Genomic DNA, 25,474 nt, shown 5'->3' with positions numbered 1-25,474 from the left:
TTCAATTCATTTTAAACAAATAAAATCTAATTCATGCAATTTTGCTGGTAATGTAAACATATCTTTTAGGATGCATAGGCTATTTTAACGGAAACAGGCCACAATGTGAAAATATATTATCTGATTCGGTGCTGCACTGACGAAGTATTTTAATGTGCAAATTACCGTTACCATACCATTTTCTTCAAGCTGTATCCTTCAAATACAGTGGTATTTTTCATAATTGAAAGTAGGGATGCACCGAATCCAGATTTTTGAGGTTCGACCGAATACCGAATCCACTGGTTAAGATTCTGCCGAATCCGAAACCGAATACCGAATCCAACTCCCATTCTCAGTCCATTATCACAGTAAACACATTAATGACATAAACAACGTTCACAGCAGTGTATTTTTAATTTATTTTTTTTTAAAATTAAAAGGCAACATTATGCCAGGATGACTGTGCCTTATTGCTGTCTGTAGATTACTTCATGCACAAAAAAAACGGATCACCGCTTCTTTTACGTCCTTACGTAATGACGTCATTACTATCATCCCGGCATATGAAAATACATTCAAACACATTCATCTAAAGTATTTGTAATCAAAACTTAGTATAGTAATAATTATTATTGTAATCATCATCATCTTGGATACGTTTTTTAATTCATGTTTTGCAACATCACTCAATACAGCCACTGTCGTGCAAACACTGATGTTTTACACAAATTAAATAAACTTACATTGACATAACATAAACTTACACAAATCCTTGGTTCACCCGTGCTCATGTATTATCAGCATCCGTATTCCGAGAGAAACAGCAGCCGTCCCACTCCGAGAGAAACAGTTCGGTTCAAGACGACTCTATCACGCATGCAGTATCTCAGCTCACCAGTTCTCACAGCAAAACATGTCTCAGTTCAGTGAACTGTTGGAGTTACAACATATACTTCAAGATATTAGTTTATTTCTAGACTGAGGGACTGTCACTCATGTCAGAAAGTGAGTAACTATAGTAACTTGTGGGATCAGCGCTGATTTGAGACGCGAACCGTTTAGAACGATTCAGTCCGATTTGGTGAACTGGTTCGACCGGATCACTAAAAAGATCCGGTTAAAAAGAACGATTAGTTCGTGAACCGGACATCCAGCGGCTATTGTTTAGGATTTTTGCCACCACGAGACAAATCGGCATTGCAAATTGAACATATAGCTCGACTTTAATTGCCTTCTTGTGACTGAAAGTACTGCCAAACAACACATTTTCTGTTCACAAGTTCCATTTTCACTCTCTCACAGCTAGGGGTGTCCATGGTTAACCGATTGACCGATTAACCGTTAAAAATTGCGTAACCGAGTGAAACATTTTGCTCGGTTAAGTGGCGTCAATGACGTGCCTTGAATTTAGTTGTAATATATGTTTGCACCCCTATAGACCGCCAGAGCGCTCCCAGACATTTGTAGTATCCATAGGGTTAGGGTAGTATCCACAAGAAGAAGTCATGACCAGCTTTCTAAGCGGGCAAAGAAAGCGTGGGAGCACTTTAAAAATGAGAGTGACGGGGCCAAATGCAAGTATTGCAATGCAGTGCTTACCGCATTTTTCAGGCTATAAGTTGCTCCGGAGTATGAGTCGCATCAGTCAAAATATGCGTCATGAAGAGGAAAATAACATACGTCGCACTGGACTAAAAGTCGCATTAGGGCAGAAGCAGAGCGCGAGCCGCGCGCGCTGTGCATAACGGAGCAGAAGAAAGAAAGTTTGAAGTGAGAAACTTGTGAATGACTAGAGAAAAGCAGACGTTACTTTAACTGTAATGAAGAAAACAAAAAAGCTAATCGCGGACTGAAAGCAAGATGGCCAGAGCTGAAGGGACGAGTCCACAGATGCTTGAACTCTCTGCCGGGAGAGGCTCATCAGCCGCGCGAGTCAAACGCTGTGTCTGTGTGAATCATTCTCGGCTGCATATTTTACTAACGTTACATGCTCTCAGGGGCGTAGCACCAAATTTTGGGCCCTGGGTACAAACCATCTTGCTGGGCCCCCGTACCATGTATGTGTATGTATAGAAAACGGACTTCCCTGCCTTGGGCCCTGGTTACTCAGTACCCTTTATCCCCCCAGTCCCACGCCCCTGCATGCTCTAATCATGCAGGCGCCCTCGTGGCCACTCGCATTGCTCGTGAACTGGAGCGCATCTCATCCTAATTTAACGAAACTCAGCGTACGCCTCGCAGACATGAAATAGATCTTAAAAAACTTGAAATGTCTTTTAACAATTTAAAACGAAAAGAAATAGGCTACTCTCTGATTGTGTAATCCATGATGTGCATTTCTCTCTATAGGCGCGTTCACTACGGAGATGGTGGTCGTCAAATTAATAAGCTAAAAATAACCCTGACGCACACTATGGTTAACCGAGTATTAACCGCTAAGGGCCTCGGTTAACGGTTAATGAAAAACTTGAAAACGTGCAGCCCTACTCACAGCCTACTGCATTCGAAGGGCCCACCGGGTAAACACGTTGCCATAATCAACCCCGGCATCATGTTCGACCAGTATCGCGTAGTGCAAGTGGGTTCAGTTCGGTGGAAAAAAATTCTAAGGTTCGGCAGAAACCGAACCCAGTCAAAAAGCCCAATATTCGGCCGAATCCTGGATTCGGTGCATCCCTAATTGAAAGAATGTAATCACTTAAAATCAACACCTCCGTGCAGCTGTGGCTACACAGGCTAAGCTAGTATCATTTTCAAGTTTATTTTAGTTTAAAGAGGAATTATTGGAAATTGATTGGGATTGAGATTGAGATTGGGGAACAGATAAATTGCCATAGCTCTCTAACAGAGTTCATTGTAAAGCATTATCTTTCGTGAAGGGTCATTTCTTTATGGGTTGTTGTTAGCTAAGTTGTTGTAGCACAGTGCTGGAATTTACTTTCTCTTTTCTGCGTATAGCTAGCCTGACGTGGTCATACTCAATTCTAGTCAGAATATGAGTCTGAATCTGCTCCATTGGGCTGTTATTCTGAGGCGTGTTTCAACCGAACCAGGAAAGACATCAATTGGACAGACCTACAACCAATCAGAGCAACGAACAGATGCATTGTCAAATGTGAACAGAACGCTTTATGTCTTTAGAGGGAGAGTCACGCAAAGCGATCTGAGCGGAAAGGTCTGGAATGAAATGCATTTGGCTCAAAAAATATTAGAGATTATAGCACCGAAGGATCATTACCGTAAACGACCCTGAGCGATTGTGGTGTGAACTGCACTGTTGTTTTAAAGCGCTGCTCACTTTAAACCATAAATGGTAAAATGGCAAATATTTTACCATTTGAATACTACTGGGTCACAGGGGATATGGCGCCTTTGTAATACATTTCTCCTAATATTAGTAATTTAATATAATATGGTCACATTTTATATTAAATGGCTGTAACTATGTATTTAAACATTTGATACAATACACGGTTACACTATTTTTAAGGTGTCATTGTTACAGTGTAATTATATATTTAAGTACTGAGTAAAATTAATTAACAACATGTACTTACTATAGGGTTGGGGGGATTAGGGTTTGGTTGAGGGTCAGTTGCATGTAATTATGCATAATTTAATGTTATTACTATGGTACATATATGGTACAGTGTGCTTGTTACATATATGTAACATATGTAACAAGCACACTGTAAAATTAAATGTTACCCCTAACTGTAACCCAAACCCTAACTCTAACCCTTACTCCTAAACCCAATCTCAATTTATTTATTTTTAATTTAGTTACACTGTAAATACAGAGTCTTGCAGGCCACCTAATATAATGTGTGATCTATATATAATATAATATAATATAATATAATATAATATAATATAATATAATATAATATAATATAATATAATATAATATAATATAATATAATATAATATAATATAATATAATAGCTTGACTAGGTTCCAAACAACAAAAATGAATTATATGTCTTCATGTTCTTTTTGCCTTGAGAAATGAAAGGTTACACTTTATTCATGCTACAGACCTTATTCTGCAGTAGTTGACAAAACATCTGAATATGATTTTTTGACAAAATCATGCAGCCCTAGTCGTCAGTTTTCTGTGGCTCTCTAGAGTGATAAGGCATGTGGTGTTTACCGCTCAGGCAACTGGCGCTAAAAACGAACCACAATGAGCAAAGATGGCAGCAAGCAGGTCCATTACAGAGGGCCAGTCGAGCAGCAGCCAGTTAGATGAATGGGAATGCTAACGTATATATTTCTTCAGGTATTATTGACCTCCTCGCTTCCAAGGCCTTCTCTAAGATATGACGATTCAAAACCAGTTTTAAAAAATGACAGCGGCTTGCCTCTTCTCATTCCCTGTCAAGTGAACAGACTGCTCTTTGATTCTGCCCAGTAAGCCTCATCTCATCTTAAGACAGACCCAGAGTACTGACTCATAAATCAAATCACAGTTTGGCATAGCTCTGCAGCCCGGGCCTGCGTCAGACCTGTCTGTTCGATCCCTTGTGCGGTGTGGCCCAGTGTTAGCAGCCTGTTAAAGGTCTGTCCTGGAGGGGATGGATGCACTTGTGTGGTACAACAACATAGGAAAGTGCCTGGAGCTCTCCAGCAGCTCCCCCCACCCTTTCCCCAGATGAACCAGCGAGCTGTTCCTTATGAACCACTGCCAACAGAATGCCTGCTATGAGCTGGTTATTACTCAGTGCTGGGCCGCCACTAGCCAAAGGGCTGCTCTCCGAGCAGTAGATCTCCATGTTGTGACTTGTCAACATGCGGAAAATCGTTACCGAGCTCAGGCACTTTTATTCCACACAGGCTTTGATTGAGACTTGGGTGGGTAAAACATTGTGCTCTGAACTTCAGGCTTTTTTCATCCAGAGTCTATCGTGCTTCATGTAGCAAAAGGTGTGTGCTGAAAAAAAAAAAACAAGTGAGCATGTTGAATAACTATGGCCTTAGAAAAAAAAAAAAGACGGCCAGGGTACAAAAGTAAGGATTTTTTTTCTGCCTGCATTACCAATGTTTAAATATATATATATGTATGTATATATGTATGTATACACACACAGGTCCTTCTAAAAAAAATTAGCATATTGTGATAAAGTTCATTATTTTCCATAATGTAATATTAAAAATTAAACTTTCATATATTTTAGATTCATTGCACACCAACTGAAAAATTTCAGGTCTTTTATTGTTTTAATACTGATGATTTTGGCATACAGCTCATGAAAACCCAAAATTCGAATAGGCTGTTCCCAGAGTGCTGTATCAAGGCACCTCAGTGGGAAGTCTGTGGGAAGGAGTGTGGCAAAAAACGCTGCACAACGAGAAGAGGTGACCGGACCCTGAGGAAGATTGTGGAGAAGGACCGATTCCAGACGTTGGGGGACCTGCGGAAGCAGTGGACTGAGTCTGGAGTAGAAACATCCAGAGCCACCGTGCACAGACGTGTGCAGGAAATAGGCTACAGGTGCCGCATTCCCCAGGTCAAGCCACTTTTGGGCTACAGAAAAGCAGGACTGGACTGTTGCTCAGTGGTCACAAGGACTTTTTTCAGATGAATGTTTGCATGTCATTTGGAAATCAAGGTGCCAGAGTCTGGAGGAAGACTGGGGAGAAGGAAATGCCAAAATGCCTGAAGTCCAGTGTCAAGTACCCACAGTCAGTGATGGTCTGGGGTGCCATGTCAGCTGCTGGTGTTGGTCCACTGTGTTTTATCAAGGCCAGGGTCAATGCAGCTAGCTATCAGGAGATTTTGGAGCACTTCATGCTTCCATCTGCTGAAAAGCTTTATGGAGATGAAGATTTGGTTTTTCAGCACGACCCGGCACCTGCTCACAGTGCCAAAACCACTGGTAAATGGTTTACTGATCTTACTGTGCTCAATTGGCCTGCCAACTCTCCTGACCTGAACCCCATAGAGAATCTGTGGGATATTGTGAAGAGAAAAATTATTTGAAGGTTGACTTTTTTTGTATTAAAAACACTTTTCTTTTATTGGTCGGATGAAATATGCTAATTTTTTGAGATTTTTGGGTTTTCATGAGCAGTTTGCCAAAATCATCAGTATTAAAACAATAAAAGACCTGAAATATTTCAGTTGGTGTGCAATGAATCTAAAATATATGAAAGTTTAATTTTTATCATTACATTATGGAAAATAATGACCTTTAATAATAATGACCCGAAAAATAGGCGATTCTCAACATAACGCCAACGGTGACGCAATCGCTGGGATCATTAATATATATGCCCCCAACATTTGCATATGTCCGGACATGTTCATTGTCAGGCGGAACTGACAAAGCCGAATCATCGGGACTGCAGATAAACAAGCGTCACGTGAGGAAAGCGAAAACGGCAACTCTCATGGACACACGTCAGGTTCCAGGCTGTACAGAAGACATGAGGACTTTTCTACCCTTCCCACAGATAAAAAATGTCAACAGTCATAGTTGATGTTTATAATCCGATACCCCAACAATTTAATTCAAGATCGTTCGTTTGTTCGGCCCATTTCAAGCAAGCTTCGCTCAGCGTCTTAAACTGAAAAAAAGTGGCAACTGTATTCCAGCAAGCAGTAAGTAGTGATTTTATCCACTTATTGACTGTTTAAACAATTTCTGATTAAATTGAAAGTTTTTTAGAAAGACAGCATTGTCTAGATAATGCAAGATGCTAGTAGAGTAACAAAAGGAAACACCAAGTACCATACAAAACTAAATAGTGTGTCTAATGACAAATGTTAATATTACTTTGTATTACAAAATACAACCGAAGATACGTTGCTTACAGATTGTTCACTCGATCCTTCTAGCAAAAGTCCCCTTTTCCACCATATAAGTTAAAACGACAGTCATTTGACAAGTCTATTCAATTTTTGAGAACTGAAGTAGGCTAATGATGTTTTGCATGCTTGTATTTCAGAGTACATTAGTCACTGTGTAGCCTACATTGTGACTAGCATTATATACACATGCAATATCGTTGACGAAAAAAGACGAGTCTAAAATGTAGTTTAATTTTTTTTAACTTGAACAAAAATCACTGGTTTTGGTTTTGTCGGAGGGAAGAACGTTCGTGCTTGTGGTTGCCAGATTTCAGTAATTTAAATCCCCCAATCAGAGCTTTTCTGTGAAAAGAACACGTATACTATCTGGTGTTTTACCTAAACATGTACAATCTGGCAACCATATGCACACGAGCGCTCTCTCGCGCACACGGCTGATCTGAAAACACCAATAAACAAGTAGGCTGCATTTTAGCCATCTCCATTTGAGATGTTCTGCTTAAAGTGTCATTCAGTTGGTCTGTGTTCTGTCAGGAAAGTCAGGGCTCATCAGCCGCTTTGCTGAACAACTGAACTGCATAAGCCAATCAGAGCAGAGCTCAACATTAACATTCATGACTCTTCCAAATAAGGCAAAAACAGAGCATTACATCCTAGGGCAAATTTCTAGGGTTGTAAATGGACCTGTAAAACTGAATCTTGACAAATTTTGCCCTTAAATAAGCCACATACCCTCTATGTAGATATCAGAGAAATTTTTTTACATATTGTTTCAACTCATTCTAGGGCACCTTTAAGTCTTATTGACTTTAATTTAATTAATTAAATTAAAAAAAAATTAATTAATTAAATATTATTTTTAAATAGTATAATTTGTTAACACAAATATGACATTAAGTGTCTGCAATAATAGCCAGGAATTATTATACAGTTAATATAATTAAAGAGACACCAAGAATCCCTAAACACAGATAATGAAAACATTACTGAGTGGCTTCTTATATTAAACCTATGACACTACCGACCAAGACTATCCAAGTCATTCTTATAATGTTGTCAAAACCTCGTCAAAGCATATGAATAATAAAACAAGAAGTAAGATATAGATAAGCGATCATTCCCATTGAGACCATTTGTCTGTCGGCTCTCAAAAATGTGCAATGCTATCACAGGCAAAACTAGGCTACTTGGTGGCTGGTCATTTTAAAGATGCAAATTCTTTAATAATACATTACACACGAATCTCCCACTTGATGAGCCTTGTCCGTTACAATCATCGAGCCGAGTACAAAAATGGTCTTAATTATGTCACCACAGTGCCTTTGACTGAGCACTCGCAGCTAGACTACACCTGTGATGAAAGCCAGGCGATCCAGCTAGCCAAATTAATCTAAATGTTCTGGTTCAGTATGCCTGGCTGAAGCCCCTTTCTGTATAAGCACTTGTTCAGGAGAGCATCCACCACCCTTCCCCTGCCCTTTAATTCATTTCTGAGAGGAAAGCCTGTGTATCATTATTCGCTTGAGCTCAAATGGGCAGACACCGGTGAGAGAGCCTGATCAAGTTGGTGGGGCAGGGGGAAGAAAGAAGAGGAGGAGGAGAAGGAGGGGGTATTCTTGGCAGATTTTCCCTACAAATCAGATGCCAAGAGCGAAATGGAAACCTCCCCTCATTTTCCTTTCCCCTTAATCCAATGTTTTCAAGCCCAGGCCCAGCCAAGGTCATTATAATCATAGATGAGTGGAAAGGAGCCAGTGACCCACCATTACGGTAAGGTGGAGAGCCACCCAGTCGCGCACACTCTGCCATTGGTGTGTAATGGAGAGCTGAAATCTGTGCAATGCTCCAATTCCTCCATTTGCAAATGCAGATAACCTTAAAGATCATGTGTGTATAATGGAAATGGCCGGCTCCCATAGGGAGACATTTTAGCTGATGGCAAAGGTCAGGGTGAAAGAATGATACGGGCTATGTACTTGCACAAAATGGAAGCCTGCGAGAAAGACAAAGAACAGCAGAAAAAGAAGAAAAAGAGGTAACCTCAGTCGACCTCTCCACCTCGGAGTGGAAATCCGATGAAAACTGCTTAACGAGGCAGGAACGTTTTAACCTAGGCTCCCTTCCCGCGGAAAGGAGCCTAGGTTTAAAAAAATTAATTTACAGGAAGTTTGGTGAACTGTGACCTGAGGTTTGAACAAAATGTATGAATTCTGGAAAAAGGAGAGTGCATCAGTGTTATAAAGGCCATGGTTTTGTAATCCCAGAGGTTTTCATTGTAGCACTAAAGCCAAAGGTTATATTTAACTGTCAAGAAGATCATCTGACTGTATCAAGGCCTTAATGCCCTCTTGCAAGTCTTGACCCGTGCACATTGTGACGCAAGCACTCCTGAACTCAGCCATGTATTCTTAAGAAAGGGAAGTGAAAGATACACTCGCAAAAAGATATGTTGATACCAATTAAAAGGATACCAGTCACCAAAGCAAACGAGCAGTTTCAGCACAACAACAATTCCACTGTCCTGGACTCATATTTTGAACTTTTTAAGGCAGTATATAGTAAGCATGAGCAAATGAGCTAAATTTAGATCAAGAATGGTCCTAGTCATACGCCTATCTGCTCACAGGTGTTAAATCACAATCACAGTGCAAACAGAAAGTAATGAAATGTGACATCACTCCTCCATGGCTGAATGAGTGGGCTGTGCGAGGCGCCACCAAACTTCAGATGAGCTTTTGCTGAGTGGGTAATTTCGATATGACATCAATAAGCAGTGGGACAAATGGCAGTAGTTCATAAACATTGATGAGTATAAACGTTATGAAAAGAAAAGCAGCATTTAGTTATAATAATATAGTGCTATTATATGCTTATAGCATTCCTGAGCTTCAGTTAAGAACTTTTCCTCACTGTTGAATTTTGTGAAACACCCAAATAATTTCATAAACATCACTAATCCAACATAACCGCCATACGTTTTGTTGCACTGTAAATTAATTTACTAAAACCACACACACAAAAAAAGTTGAATTTGCTTTATTTTAAGTCAAATCAAAGCAGATACAAAGTAACAACTTTGAATTGAATTACTGGTGAAGAAAACCGAATTAATCTCTTAACAGAGCAGTTGTTAGTTAATACAATAAGTTAAATGGATGTAAACAAACGTGTCATGACATCAAGAGAACATTTTTGCAATGCAGTGCAGTTAAAACACAAGCAGAACATTCTAGAGAGCAAAAGAAGTGATCTCCGACTTTCAAAAAAGTCCCAAAAGGCGCTGTTCCGCGGCAGAATGGCAACAGCAGTAAAGATGCATTATGAGCGCTTTTGCTTTCTTGCACTTAAAGCGCCACCGTGCCACATTTCGCCAATTCCTCTGATCGATGTTTTCCACACTCTACATCATGTCCCCTCTAGCGGCCGGCACACGCAACTACAGCCGTTATTAGCGAGCTGATAAAAGCACAATGTTAACATCCAGCTACACAGGGTCAAATGAACAAATATTGCGATTAATTCCAAGCGCAGCCCGTGCAAAGCAGCGGAAGCCGTGAGATTCCCGTCACGCGAGCTTCAAGGCGAGAGAAAAACGCGTTTCGCCTTTGTGCGTTATTGATCGCAGATCGTCTGCAATGAATGGCTGCATGAGGAAGGAAAAAACCCTGAACTTCAGGTGACCGACCATGGCTTTGACACAGGCAGCCTGCAGACATGAACCCCACTGAACTGGGAGGGGTGGAAGAACATACCTCAGCTTAAAAAAATCCCGCTCGACAAACGAAAGAAAAAGTCGCGCGCACACACACATACGACCGCGGAAGGCGGAAAGTTGGACGGACGTGTTTTAGGGAGCATTTTTAAGTTGCGGGCTGCTGCTAGATAGCGCCGGAGCTAAGTAAAGGCAGGGGCACGGATGGAAGGCTGAGTCTGGCTCTCAGTCTGATCCGACTGACCCTTCATTTTATTGCGGCCAGATCCTCAGATCCTCCCCTTTCCCTTCCGCGCGTCTCTGCCTCGCTCGCACGGACACATATAAGAAAAGACGCGCGACCATAAGCGCCAAATAAGCAGCGATAACGCGAGCTTTACTGGCCGCAACCTTTAGGCGGAACGGGACCTTTATCGATTATCTGCAATTAAAGGCACCGCTAGTGCGCTCGCTCCGCTAGCCCCCTCATCGCCAACATGGCTGCCTAGCACAGACCTAAAAAAGGAGAAATAACCTCCGCCGTGCCTTTGTCTGTTTCACCTCTTTAACCCTAAACTACTGCGCAAAACACACGGAGACGCTCTAAAATCGCGCCGAATGAGAAAACGACTTACGTGAAGGCAGGCGCTTGGGTTGCTCCTGTTTCCTCCTTGGCATTTTCCCCCTTTTATCACATTCTCCTTCTTGTTTAGGGATAAGAAGAAAAAAGGTCTTTTCCCATTGAAATTTAGCGAGGGAGCCTGATGGCAGGGACTTGTCGTGCACCTGGCTGTCCTCGGTTAAGTGTATTGTTGGGAACAGGGAAGAGTAGAGGAGGAGGTGCTGTTGTTGTTGCCGTGTCTTGACTATGGCTGCTCTCTGTAAGTGTGTGTCTCCGAGCCCCTAACTAACACTAATGCAGGGATCAAAGGGCAGCAACAGCAGAGCACACACACACACACACACTCGCGCACACACACGCACGCACGCACACACACATACACACTCACTCACTCACTCTCAGAGAGAGGAGCTCGCCCGACACAGCGACGAGAAAGGGACAAGGTGCCCCCAAGCTTCCAGGGTGTATACTTGAATGACCACGAAGGATTTTTTATATTAATATATAAAATGGATTCGGACTGATGAATATTTAAAAGGCTTGAAAAAAATATTTTTCACACAAAAAAGGCTCTTTAAAAAAAAATAATAATAATGCAATTATATAAATGTAAAATATTACTTGAAACATTTTTTTTCATAAATGCTTTTATAAATGTTTAAATGGATCTGAGTTAATAGAAACCCCCAAATCAGCACAATTAGCTTTAAGTTTGATGTAATGTTACAAATTTACATTTATAATTTACAGTAACGCGTTACAATAAGGTTCAGTTTGTCAATATGAGCATTAGTTATTGTGAAATAATAATGGAAAATCCTTCTCATACCTTTATTAATCTTAGTTAATAAAAATCAGGCTGCATTTACATTTACTAAAAGTTTAATCTGTTTTTCTTATTATTATTTAATGGTCCAGAGGTAATGTAAACTATAAATTATTTAGTTTTATTTTAATTTTATTAACTAACATTGATGAAGAAATACTGTAACAAATGTATTGTGCATTTATGTTAGTTAATGCATTAACCAACATTAAATAAAATGACTTTATTGTAAAGTGTTAGAACATTTACAGTTAAATATCATATTTTCTCATTTTAAGGCTTTTGCTTAATTATTATTATGTTATCATTATACTTTTAATTATACATTTTAAATGTCCTGGCTAGCAATTGTCTCATTACAAATACAAATGTCAATAGTTCATGTTAATTAATGCATAATAATAATAATAATAATAATAATAATAATAATAATAATAATAATAATATGACCTTATTGTAAAGTGTTACCGAATTTGCAATTAATAATATTTTCAAATTTCTTTAAGATTTAAAAATATATATTTGTATGTTATATGTACTGGCTAGCAATTGAAAGATAACAAATACTGATACAATTGTTATTGGTTAGTTCATGGATTAACTAACATTAACTAATGGGATTTACTGTAATGTGTTACTGAATTTACAATTAATAATGTTTGTTATTATTGTTATATTATTATGTTATCATTATACTTTTATCTATAAATGTAAAATGTCCTGCATGGTTAGAAGTTTCTGTACCATTAATTTGTAATAAATAGGTTATTTATATAGTAATGTAATTGTTTTTCTTGTTTGCAAAAATCTATCAAATAATACAAATAAATGCTTAAATGTTTATTTTTTTATTACACTTTATTGTATGGTGACTTGATTAAACACCAGGCCCCCCTCCATCCCACACACACACACACACGCGCGCACACACACACAATATTCTGTTCTATGCATAGCACTGAAGCAACCGGCTGTTCCCCACTCAGGGCTGGACTCCAGCAGGCTGCATGCTGTTGGACAAGTTAGTTCTTTCACACCTCTTTGGTGTTAGGAGGACTGTATCCTCCCTCATGCCATGCTGCCATCCTCCTCACAACCATCCACACGTGCAGCTCGTTACTGTGGCAATTAGCACAGGCCCAAAATTAGCACGCTTCGCCTCTGCACAGGTGACTGACGCACACTTTGTAGCTTGCTCATTAGAATATGGCTGCCTCACCATTCCTCTGCCTCTTTGTCACCTCTTAAAGTCCACGTAAAGCCTGTTGAACTGTAAAAAACTTTTGGACCTCGGTGGTAGTGTTTACATGTAGTGAAAGTGATGAGAGGTCAGTACTTCTCACAGGAGTCCGGTGGAGCGTTTTCATTATTCAATCCTTTGAGTATAGATCTCAGTATTTCCTGGTCTATCTCGTATAGTATATTTGTAATATACGGAAACACATTTTATGGTAATCTTACAAAATCTCCTCTGCATTTGTGCACGCTGCTTGTTATTGTTTAAGATTAGTTTAGTCTCCATGGCGAGGTCACGGTCTGTTCTGTAACCCCGCCGATGCCAGGCAGCTGAGGTAATGCGTGCAAGCAGACAATCTGCTGATAGTAGTCATGGCAACAGCAGCATGACCTCACACTTGGTAGCAACCTAAAGGTCATCTAACAGACATCATGTTTTGATGGGCACCGTATCAACTGAACCTGACAATGACAAACATCTGCGAAAGAAAGGAGACCGTTTCCATTGACATATCTGTTTCCATTTGATACTTTAACCCTTTCGTTCACACTGCAAAGTTGCTTTACAAATTACCCAGAGACCTCAATTTTTACCACATGTAAAAACAGAATTTTCTTGGGTTATCACATCCTTTTACATTCATCTGCAGTGCCGTTTACGCCATATGACAAATACTATTTTGCTATTAAACATTCAAAATGACTTGCGAAAAACAATTTGTTAGCCCCAGACTGTCCATCTAATTATATTTCTTGTACGGTACCGATAAGCATGATTGTTCTGCTGGTCTTTGAAAGCAACTCGTTTTGTCTGTTGGCATTATTACTACTTATTAAAATGGCTCCCCTGCAGCAGTGCAGGCTGTTAGCGAGCTAAATGAATTTCAGGTGCTTCAGTAGCGGATAAAGGAGGTTGGATAAAGAGGTATATCTCTCCCCGAGGCCAAGCATAGTGGTGTGGCTTACCTCTTTTTCAACTCGTTGCAGCCTCTTCCTCTTTGTTAGGATGTTGCAAGATTGTGTTAGGAACATTGAGTGGAGCGGGTCATTAGAGGACTAGTGACATGACAGGATTGTGTGACGAGTGAGAGAGGAAGCTTGAATAACAGAGCTCGGATATTGTAAATATCACTTTTAACTACTGGGGTGGTTTCTAAATATGATTTTCTCAGTCCCCTGCCCTGCATAGTCACGAGGCCATTAAATAAGTGTTGCTTTAAACATTTCACCTCATTGTAATCATCGTGTATTTTTGGATGCGATGACCTGTGTTTCATGGAAGCAGGGACATTTTTGCATAATTGAAGGTATTAATTTAAACCTTAGTCGGTGAACAGAATCCTTGATGCATTTAAAGATTTAGCCGTAATGAAACATTATCTTATTGTTATGGGAATGTTACTTTTAAATGTTCTCGGAACCATATGAAATAAACATATGTAATATTTAAAAAAACGTTCAACTGAAATTTTCAGAAAAACATTCTATGAATGATGCATAACATACAATTTTTGTGTTAATGTTTTGATAATTTTATTAATAACCAGAACAGTTTTCAGTGTTTTTTTTTTTTTTTTTTAACTGAAATGCTACTGGAAGAATATTTGATTATAATCTAGCTAACATTTTTGCTGAATTTCTGAGAATGGCCCCTGTTAGCTTGGGTGGTAAAATTGAAACTCTTTACAAATTATATTTAGTGATCAAAGAGCAAGTTCAAATAAAGTTGATCATTTTTAATATGGAAAAAAAGCATTTGAAAATTCACTATATGTTCACTAAAAATATTAATGCAAATAATCTGTGTAAAGGTGCAGCCACATTAGTGAAATGTGTGCAAAAAAGGTCCACCGAGCGGTACACAAAGGAAAAACGTTTCTGCGTGTAGTACATCGTTGTCATGTAAACGTACCCTTAGACATTAACCAAAGCATGATTGCTGATGTTTAAAACAATGTTCAAAACCCTTTGACAGAAATCCAACAATCACTCCCGAAATCACTTCCTCTTCCAGGATTTCTGTCAGAGCATTTACATTTTTTTCCTACACATCAGAAATCATGCTTCGGTTAATCATGAACCTAATTATGACAGATTTTTTTTTTTAAATGTGTGTGTGTGTGTGTGGGCATGTTTTTGTGACATATGAGGACACAAATATGTATAATGACATAGGTATGACATATGTATTACAAGAAGAGGGTATAATATTAGGACATTGGCCATGTCCCCACTTTTCAAAATGCTTATAAATCATACAGGATGAGTTTGTTTGAGAAAGTAAAAATGCAGAATGTTTCCTGTGATGGGTAGGTTTAGGGGCAGGGGCAGTCTAAGGGGATAGAAAATACGGTTTGTACGGTATAAAAACCATTACGCCAATGGAATGTCCCCATATGTCACAAAAACAAATGTGTGTGTGTGTGTGTGTGTGTGTGTGTGTGTGTGTGTGTGTGTGTGTGTTTGTGTGGTTGCATTCAAAATACACTTTGCTCTAAAAATTAAGAGTAGTTCTGGATAGTCTATTATTGCCACATAGGACACAAGGTCTTTCACACATCTAACAACAGTAAACACTTCTTGTATTAAAGTTCTTCTTAATTAGCCTGTGAGATCACCGACTGCAATTTAACACAAGTTATTTGGAGTTTAAGGTATAGCTCTAGGTCACCATCTTAAGTTTCGAGATGAAGAATTGTTGGTCTGTTCTGACTCAAACTGCCTTTGAAATCGAGAGATTATTACAGCGGAAAGCTGGTGCCAGCGTTGTCCCCGGCATGCCACCTGTCTCCCTTCCCTCTCTTCTCACTCCCTCTTCCAGCTGTGTGACAGAAGCAGGTGGTTGCCCCTATACTTGCTCTCTGACCTTTTGCACTGGAACCGATTACGGATACCTCACAAAAAAGGCTACTCTTCCTGAGACTATGTTCAAGAACGTTGATTAGTTTTGATTCAACCATAAACTGTTAATCATGCAAAAAAAGTGAATTCCTTTTCCGATTTGGGTGTTGTTTTACAGGATTAGGGCCCGATATACTCACGGCAAAGATATTTTTCATTCTTCGTTTAGGGGTAAAACGAAGGTTGTGAAATATGTGACTAGCAATATACTGTTAGGGAACATCTGATGCTGTCCTCACTGGACACTCTTCCTCTCAATAACAAAAATAAACACAGGAAAATGGAGAAACAGCATGGGTTTTATTTTTTTCAAACGCCGTTTCAAATGCCGTAAAGCAGTCGAATTTTGTAGTTCTTTTTTTTCTCGGGTTACTACCCGAAACCCGAAGTTTAAAAGTACGATTAAAAACGATACAGACCCCATCAGGCTATGGCAGACGTGTCATTCAACCTATTGTAAGTCGATTTATCATCACAAGAGTCTTAAAAAATATATTATGAAGGTTGAAAAGTTACCTAGTGCTGCTTTAAAGGGGTGCTTGAGTATGATTTAACTTTTTTAATTTTAGTTAGTGTGTAATGTTGCTGTTTGATCATAAACAACATCTGCAAAGTTATAACTCTCAATGAAAAGGGAGATATTCTCTTTTAAAGAAATCGCTTTTTAAGGACTACAACAAACGGCTGGTAGGGACTACAACAAGCTTATTCTCGGGTTATGGACATCACTAAACCCAAAATGTACATAAACTCTGCCCCCAGGAACAAGCAACAAAGGGGGTGAGGCAGAGTTTTTGTAGAGCACATTTGTGAGTCTGCTCAAGCTGTTGCATTTGCTTTTCACATTTATTGCAATACAGTATGAAACACAAATGCAATAGCATGTTATACAAGCAAGATGACAACATAAGTTAATCATAACCATAACTGAACTATACCTGTTCTATCTTCATGAAGCATTATCTGGCTCTGTAGGCATCTTACAACAGTTCTCACACAAGTGATTTATAGATTATCATGAAAGAATATGCTAATCAGTGACTACTTATAAGATAGTTAACTCCACATCAGCCACATAAATTCACCAACTAAAGACTCAGACTGCACGATTTTCAAACTCGTCGGGTCACTGCTCGTTTCACACTGACCGATGGATCGGCGACAGAGGGATTCACACTGCATGACTGTACAAGAGGAACAATCGCCGACAACTCTCTCTGCTGTGCAAACTACGTTTCCCAACTAAACACACGTGAGATGTGACAATTAAACAACGCAAGATCACACGTGTGTCAAGATAAACTGCTAGCCTAGAAATCTAGACGCACCCTAGCGGCAACAAATCTAATCTGCCGCGAGTGTCATCTAGTAACTCTCAATACACGTCTGAGCTGTAAAAACCAAACTCTGGTCGGGCCAATCACATCGTGTATAAAGTTGGTGGGCGGGGCTTAACATAATGACGACAGGGTTGCGCTTGCGTGCTACTAATAAACACAGAGGCTGGAGAACGGCGGTCTTTCAAATCAGCTTTGACCGTGACTCTGGAAGACTTGGAGTTAAGCTTTTCTCTGAGAAAAGAACAAAGAACAGCACTGAAGTCTTTCTTAACAAGGGAAGATGTGTTTGGAGTTTTGCCAACCGGATACGGCGAATGTTTAATCTATCAACGAGCTCCACTTCACCTTGCTTTACAACCTTTCGTTGGTTGTAGCGCTATCCTATCGAGTGCAGAGGGAGTTTGAAAGACAACCGTATATCCCGCCCCTCGGATTCAGCCCTGTCAATGGGAAGTTTCCAGACCAAACATCTTGATGTGGGTCTGACTTGTCAGGATAATAAACTGCACAAAGTTTGCCCCAAATTGTCTGTGTGCTGATTTGTCGAGAAAAAGAACAAAGATTATGGCGGAGGAAATAGTTTGAGAGACAGATGGAGCAAGGATTGTGTTCTGCAAAGAGAGTTGGGGATAAATAAATAATTTTGTAATGTGCTGCTGCTGCGGCTGGACGTGCAAATGTTTGGGCTTTGTTTCTGTTTGACAGAATTGAAATATATCTAATAAAATACTGATATTCTATAACTACCCTGAACCACCCGCTGCGCTGTATCTCACTCTTAGATAGCATCTTTGATCATTCACACTGCGTGATTGTCACTCGCGTACATGAGCACCATTTTGCCTATGAGTTCGGGCATTGGTCCGCGATTTCGCAAAAACCTGTCAGCGAGTCAAAATTGGGTCTAAAATCGGGCAGTGTAAACTCGGCATAATCATTCAGAAACCTCCTGTTGCATACTACATGTTGTCACTTCTGCGTCTCTCCATTAATCCGGTGGTAACATAAGAGGCTGAACAGTTTCTGACATATTTAGTACATGTCTGCATAATTGTAGCTGCTAACTCAAACTCTTGAAGCTCTGTCCTCTTCTTGAAAGGGGGCCGGAGCAGCAGCTCATTTGCATTTAAAGGGACACACAAAAATGTCACACAAAAAAGACAATTTTAACATGCTATAAAAAATTATCTGTCAGGTATTTTGAGGTAAACTTCACATACACACTCTAGGATCATCTGAGACTTATTTTACATATTGTAAAACGGGCATTATAGGAACCCTTAAATCAAGGAGCTTTAACTTATTAAACATGAAAAAGAGTTTCCGTGACTTGTTTCATCAGAAGTACAACTTAATTTTCCAGTATTAAGCAACTCTCCAGTGTGTACGTTTTTTCACTTGTGGATGTCTGATCTCGACAGACTGAACAGTAGAAATGAAGCAGAAGAAATTTCCACGTGAAAGGCGGCAGAGCCCCTGCGCACACCTAGCTATTACGTAATCTACACAGACCAATGGTAGACAAAGGTGTTTACCAGAGATAGCAAACTTTTCCGGAAAGTTCGCTTTAGCAAGCTGTTCCGAACTCCCAAAAAGAACTCCAAACAAATTTAATTTTTGCCTGATTTTGTTCGAAATTACATTCGTTCTCTGATTTCACTTAAAGTATATCGGGGCCTTAGTTCACCCAAAAATGAAGTGAACTTATGCGTTTGCAACAACATGAGGGTGAGTATATGTTGGCAAAAATTTTATTTTTGTATAAATCCATAACTTTAAGCACTACTTGATGGTTGATGACCCCCAAGAATAAATCTGCTCTGCAAGAGATCTCCTTCTTCCTTCTTCCTGACAGAGTCAAACCCTTTTTCTTTTTCTTTGCCTTTGACACTTTGCTACCTCATCCCACTCTTTAGCATATTATGTGCTGGTACTAAAAAAAATTAAAATGATGGACTTTATTTTTATGCATGTTGACAGAGTATTTAGAGCACAAAATTTCTGTCTTTGAAAAGTTACATTTTCAAGATCAGCTATTAGCATATATACTAATAATAGTTATATATGAAATAATTGTGAGATTTATTACATTTTACTGTGGATTAACCAGCACATCTAGGGATGAAACTAAGTTAATATAACAGTACTGTCCATCTAAAAATGACCTTTTAATTTAGTCTAAGGCCTCTCTCTGACCTATTCCTGTTGCTCTTTAAAGCCCTGTGACCAAGAATAATTCTATAAAAGACAATTAGTTTGAAGTCATTTATTCTACCTTATGGAGTGTGTGACCTAAAAGATTTTAATTGCCTTATTATTTGATTACTGTGCCGCATTTCATGCTTCTTTTGTCTTGGAAGCTTTTTCCGATGGTTCTTTCCTCTGCTGAAGAAGATATACCTCAACCCCAAAATCACCACAGATTACATGCTTAAATATTGTATGTTTGTGCATTTAGTGTATGTGTCAGGTGTTAGTATACTCATTTAAATCATTTCACTTTGATTTTTAATTTTTAATTATTATTATTATTTTCTTTATTTTTAATTTTTTTTTTTTACAGTATATGTGTAGATTTAGGGGAACAAATTTGGTAATGGATATGACAATGTAGATATGTTTGGTCTTGGTGGAATAGATCTGCTAAGCTGCTGCTGTAGAGCAAGTAGACTTGCTACTGCAAATACTGTACACAACATGGCGCTGTGAGCAAGTAAGACATGCTGCTGCTGCTGTACAATATAGCATACATTAATTACCTGTAGCACATCTACACAGGTGGAGCTGGGGAAGGTGTAGGGTTTCTGAAAGCGCTTTGCAACTGCTAGAGCAAATGCTGACCATGTATTTGAAGGTTGAGCAACAAGCTCATTGGCTAGCAGGGACCAATCAGCTATGCTCTATAGAAAATGATGTGATTGCAAGCAGATTGAGTTAAGGACCTATCAGCCTGCACTATCTAGATTTTCATGACAGAAAATGAGGTGAGTAGATCTACAATAACTCAGCTGTTTTTGCTCTATTCTTGCACATCATTTTTACATTATCATTGGCTGTTTTGCATGTGGATAATTTCAATTGGTAGAACTGCTTGCTCAAGCAGAAGAACAATTCACTGTATTCACATATTACCTTTACGATGATGGATTATAGAATGAATTTCATATAAATAATGTAGAAAAAATACCCCTCGCCACTGGTTCACAACCCATGTTTCTTCCATCATGTGACATTTTCTGAGTAAAAAAGAATATCCATACATTCAAATAATGTATTCGCTGAATTGGATGGGAGGAGTTGTAAGCAGGCATGGTGAACTCAAAAGTGGTTTCATAGGAGAAGCAAGTTTTTTAATTGAACGATTGCAATAATAATAATAATAATAATAATAATAATAATAATAATAATAATATATAGCTTCAGCTATTTTCATGGTAAATTTTAATTTAAGCATATGTCTGTCAGCTCTCAGTTCTCTCTTCCTTATTACAATCGTCTGTTCATACATTTTTCATCCAATCTTGTTATTTTTATACATCTTGAATACATTCTTGGATGGTGGAATGCTTTCCATTTGTGGATCCATAATACTGAAGCCCATGAAACACACAACACTGACATTTAGCAGTTGATTGGAGGCTCTCTACAGGTAATTATTTTAGCATTTGCTATCGTTGCATCCCTCTGGCTTTAGTGAGTGTACTGCTGAAATGACATAAAATTAATAGTATTTGCAAAATAATGCTGGCATGACAATCTATGAAAGAAATTGGTGCGTGTTTTAGTAATGCGTTGCAGTGCTATCAGTGCTGTGTGTGAATGCTAGACTTTCCTTGATTTTTTTCTGACCATTTCTCCAACACTTTTATGAAATCATTGACTGTTCTCATTTTGCATATGGGAAACACTATCGGTTGAGCCTATGGTGATTACAGTTCTCTTTTGATCCACACACTGTAACATGAGCCCTCTGTGCTTTTGTGTGGCTATGGCTTTGTCTCTGATGGGATTTCTGCCCTCTCTCCATTTCCCTTTGTTTCTCTCCTTTTCTCTCCCTCTCTTCGAGGCTCCTCCTCCTCTTCATAGGGCCCACCAATGAGAGATACTTCAGGTGCTGACCTTATCAGGTGGAGGTCAATGCCAGGTCAGGGATCTGTTGCTAGGCTACCATCAGATAAGTAGCAGGAAGACTGAGCACTGGGTTGCGCTGTCATTCAGTGCTTGTCATGTAATCTCATTCATTTGCTGACAATTGCCTGAACGTCACAGAAGGTTATCGAGCCTATCCTGTCATAATTAAACACATTAAAATATTAAACCAACAAAGCCAAGTGCTGGCAGCTCTTCTTGGCTTACGTGGCATCAAAGATGGCCAGCTGAACAGCATAAACATGAATTTCTTAATTTAGATTTGTTTGTGCTGGATTTGAAATGAAGGGTGTCTGAACCATGAAAATGAACTAGGCATGAAAATGAACCAGAAAACATGAGGGAATTGCACATGATATTCCATCAAGCAGGACAAATATTTCATTAGAACAGAAAATTGTAACAAAAAAAAAACAACAAAAAAAAAATGGTTGAAATCAAGATTTAAAGGAGTAGTTCACCCAAGAAACTAAAACCTTTTTAACATTCGGTTTACTGTGGAGAACAAAACAGACTAAAAATAAGGCATTATATAATAATCTATATAATAATCTTAATCTTCAGAAGGTTAACTGCTGGAACCAGATCACTGACACAGTTGGGCCAGTCAAGTTCCTGTACACTAAACTCGCTCATCCATGTCTTTATGGGCCTTGCTTTGTGCACTCTTGTGCAGTCATGTTGGAAAAGTCTCAACTGTTTCCACAAAGTTAGGAGCATGAAATTGTCTAAAATGTCTTGGTATGCTGACACATTCCTTTCACTGGAACTAAAGGGCCAATCCCAACCTCTGAAAAACAACCCCACATCATAAACCCCTCCACCAAACTTTTCACTTGGCACAATGCAGTCAGGCAAGTAGCCTACCGTTCTCCTGGCAAAAGCCAAACACAGACTCGTTCGTTAGATTGCCAGGCAGAGAATCATGATTCGCCACTCCAGAAAACACATCTCCACTGCTCTAGAGTCCAGTGGTGGTGTGCTTTACACCACCGCATCTGATGCTTTGCATTGCATTTGACGATGTAAGGCTTGGCTGCTAGGCCATGACAACTTATTCCATGAAATTCTATACAAACTGTCCTTGACCTAATCTGAAGGCCACACAAAGTTTGGTGGTCTGAGCTATTGACTGCAGAAAGTTGACGACTTCTGCACACTGTGCACCTCAGCATGCACTGACCCCACTTTGTGATTTTAATTGGTCTACCACTTAGTGGATGAGTTGCTATTGTTCCCAATTGCTTCCAATTGTTATAATACCACTAACAACTGACTGTAGAATATTTAGCGGTGAGGAAATTTCACAAATGCACTTATTGCACAGGTGGCAACCTATCACAGTGCCACGCTTGATATCACTGAGCTCCTGAGAGCGACACATTTTGTAGAAACAGTCTGCATGCCTAGGTGCTTGATTTTATACAGCTTTGGCCATTGAAGTGATTGGAACACCTGCATTCAATGATTTTGGAGGGGTGTCCTAATAAGACTTTTGGTAATGTAGTGTATATATGAATTAGCGCGACTATAAGTTTTTGCAAATGTGTGAAATACAAAATCAATACTTCTGCCACAATGCAGTAAATTCAGCAAAATAGCAAAACACACATACCCACTTAAACACACACTTACTTACAAACATGCAGAGTCATTTATAATGAATTTTGATGTTGTTCAACAAAATGTCCTCCTCTGTGTTCAGATTTGACTGTAGTAAAATAATGCAAAAACTGACTCTTCAAATCCACATAAAAAAACTAAACCCTGTCTTTGAGAATTTGTATAAATCCAAATTTACAACTTAATAAAAAAATAAGTATTTATGTCTAAGATTTTTACATATACATATTGCACAGTAACATAACATTCTAAATGCCCTCAAAATTCTAAATAATAATCAAAAAATATTATTAGAAGAGTTATATTTCAAGGCTTCGGTCAGTTTTGACCACAAAGAAACCAAGTGTGTCCCTAAACGAAGAGGACCAGAGGGTTAAATAGGGCACCATTTGAGGGGACAGCCATTTGTAGTGGTGTCAGAAACTATTGTACATCGAGTGCACTCATTCAATCCCATAATGCACTGCAATAACGAGTGTAGCGAATGTAACTGATGTACACCAAATGGCTAGATGCACTTTGAGAGTCATGCCGAATGAATTCACGGGTCTCTCCAGAAGACAGCGCTCGTAGCTGAATCATCCATCCATTCTTTTTCCAATGTGGGTACACATTGGAAAAACCAATGTGGGTACAGCATAATAGCATACAGGTATATATTTATTTTGAATTGATTATTAAATAGTTTAATTAAAGTTTTTACATGCTAGTTTCCATGGCAGAATTCAAGATAAATATTTTCATTACCCTGCTACTGGAGCTGCCAGTTTGCTGAGTTTCAACTGATTATTAAACAGCAAGAACAAACTACATAAAAGCGTCAGCCCTTCCGGTACCCTCTGTGTCCAAATTCGCTGACTCATTCTCATTCACTCCTTCATTTGAACTAGTGGAGTAATGTAGGGAATATTGAATGAGGGTGTAGGGTGAGATTTTGGACACAGCTAGTTGAGTTGTACTCAAAAACCAAATCAATTGATTATGAATGATTCATTCATACAGACAGGTTTAGATAACTGAATCAACAAATTAATTGAAAAACTGAAACCTCTCATGAACTCCCATTTACGTGCCAAAGACAGTAATGGCAGATGACAAAAATTATCTGTAAAGCGCAATTACTTTGTCAGTAAAAAGCAATTGTTTTAAGTCTGTTCTTCATGCAAGCTGAATTTAACATTTTCTTACTACAAAAAGAAAGAACAAGAAAAAAAAAAAAAGAATCAGTAAATAAATAATGACAGAATTTTAGAGCGGTCAGAATTTTCAATGTTACCAAAACTCTTTTTTTTTATTGTGGCACGTACTATTGTAGAGATGTTTGTTCACATCTGACCCCATGTAAATGATGATGCATTCTAACATCATATCATCTCTGTAGGTCTCAGTAGTCTATCTGTAGGTCTTCACCATGACAGACTCTTCTGTCACTGTCGCTCTGAGTCCGGCGGGTTAACGGCAGGTCAGAGGATTTGGTGATCAGTGGTTCACTGAGCCGTGAGCCCTGCTGGACAAGCACTTTGATAAGGGGACTGCTGCTTCTTTGCTTGCCCACTTCTGAAGCTTGGGTGAGACTGGCACGTTCTGAAAGGCTAAGTCTCAATGTCTGGGAACCTGCCAGCTGACATTCCACTGAGACAAGCTGAGGGAGAGAAGGAGAGAGAGAGAGAGAGAGAGAGAGAGAGAGAGAGAGAGAGAGAGAGAGAGAGAGAGAGAGAGAGAGAGAGAGAGAGAGAGAGAGAGAGAGAGAGAGAGAGAGAGAGAGAGAGAGAGAGAGAGAGAGAGAGAGACTGGGGCATATTTATTGAGGCATCAGACTTGCCTCAGGAATGTTCTGTAAAACACCATTCCTGTGAAAAGAATAAAGGAAATAATGTCAAACATTGTACTAAACTGTTTTCTTCTATTATATCCTGAAGCATTACAGTGTATGTCGATATCACCTTGTTGAATATATCGCTATATGACATAATTCAGGATCAAGCACCGCATGTCTTCACCCATTCTGATGAATATTCAGCTTGCAAAGACCACTATTTGCCTGCCTCTGAGTCACAACTCCTCTGTGGTTGGGAACACTAGTGGTCAAAAGGCAGAGTGGGAGTTTGTGTATGTGTGTGCTTGTGTTTATATGAGAAGGAGAGATAGAGAGAGAGAAAGAGAGACGGTGAGAAGAGATCCTCACCCGAGGAGAGAGTGTAGGATTTGAAAGGCTATAGCTTCCTGGCAGCCGGGAGTTTTATCTCTTTTTTAGAACAACCACTGAGGTGTTTGAAACCAGCATACCATT

General features: G+C 39.2%; 1 protein-coding gene across 4 annotated transcripts in view; it reads right to left on the bottom strand.

Annotated features, from left to right (window-relative positions):
• The window catches only part of znf827 (zinc finger protein 827), an 89,300-nt gene extending 77,757 nt beyond the window's left edge, over positions 1-11,543 (bottom strand). For 2 of the 4 annotated variants that reach the window (XM_067441365.1, XM_067441364.1), the window contains exon 1: positions 11,123-11,543. In XM_067441365.1, the coding sequence (XP_067297466.1) occupies positions 11,123-11,165 (43 nt within the window). In that variant the 5' untranslated portion in view covers positions 11,166-11,543. The remainder of the gene's footprint in view (positions 1-11,122) is intronic. The other 2 variants (XM_067441362.1, XM_067441363.1) reach the window with 1 other exon arrangement.
• Positions 11,544-25,474: the final 13,931 nt, after the last annotated feature.

Source organism: Pseudorasbora parva, chromosome 4 (assembly GCF_024679245.1).
Source record: "Pseudorasbora parva isolate DD20220531a chromosome 4, ASM2467924v1, whole genome shotgun sequence".
Classification (NCBI taxonomy): Eukaryota; Metazoa; Chordata; class Actinopteri; order Cypriniformes; family Gobionidae; genus Pseudorasbora; species Pseudorasbora parva.
The sequence above is the reverse complement of the archived record's forward strand: the minus strand, read 5'-3'. Positions and strand labels throughout refer to the sequence as shown.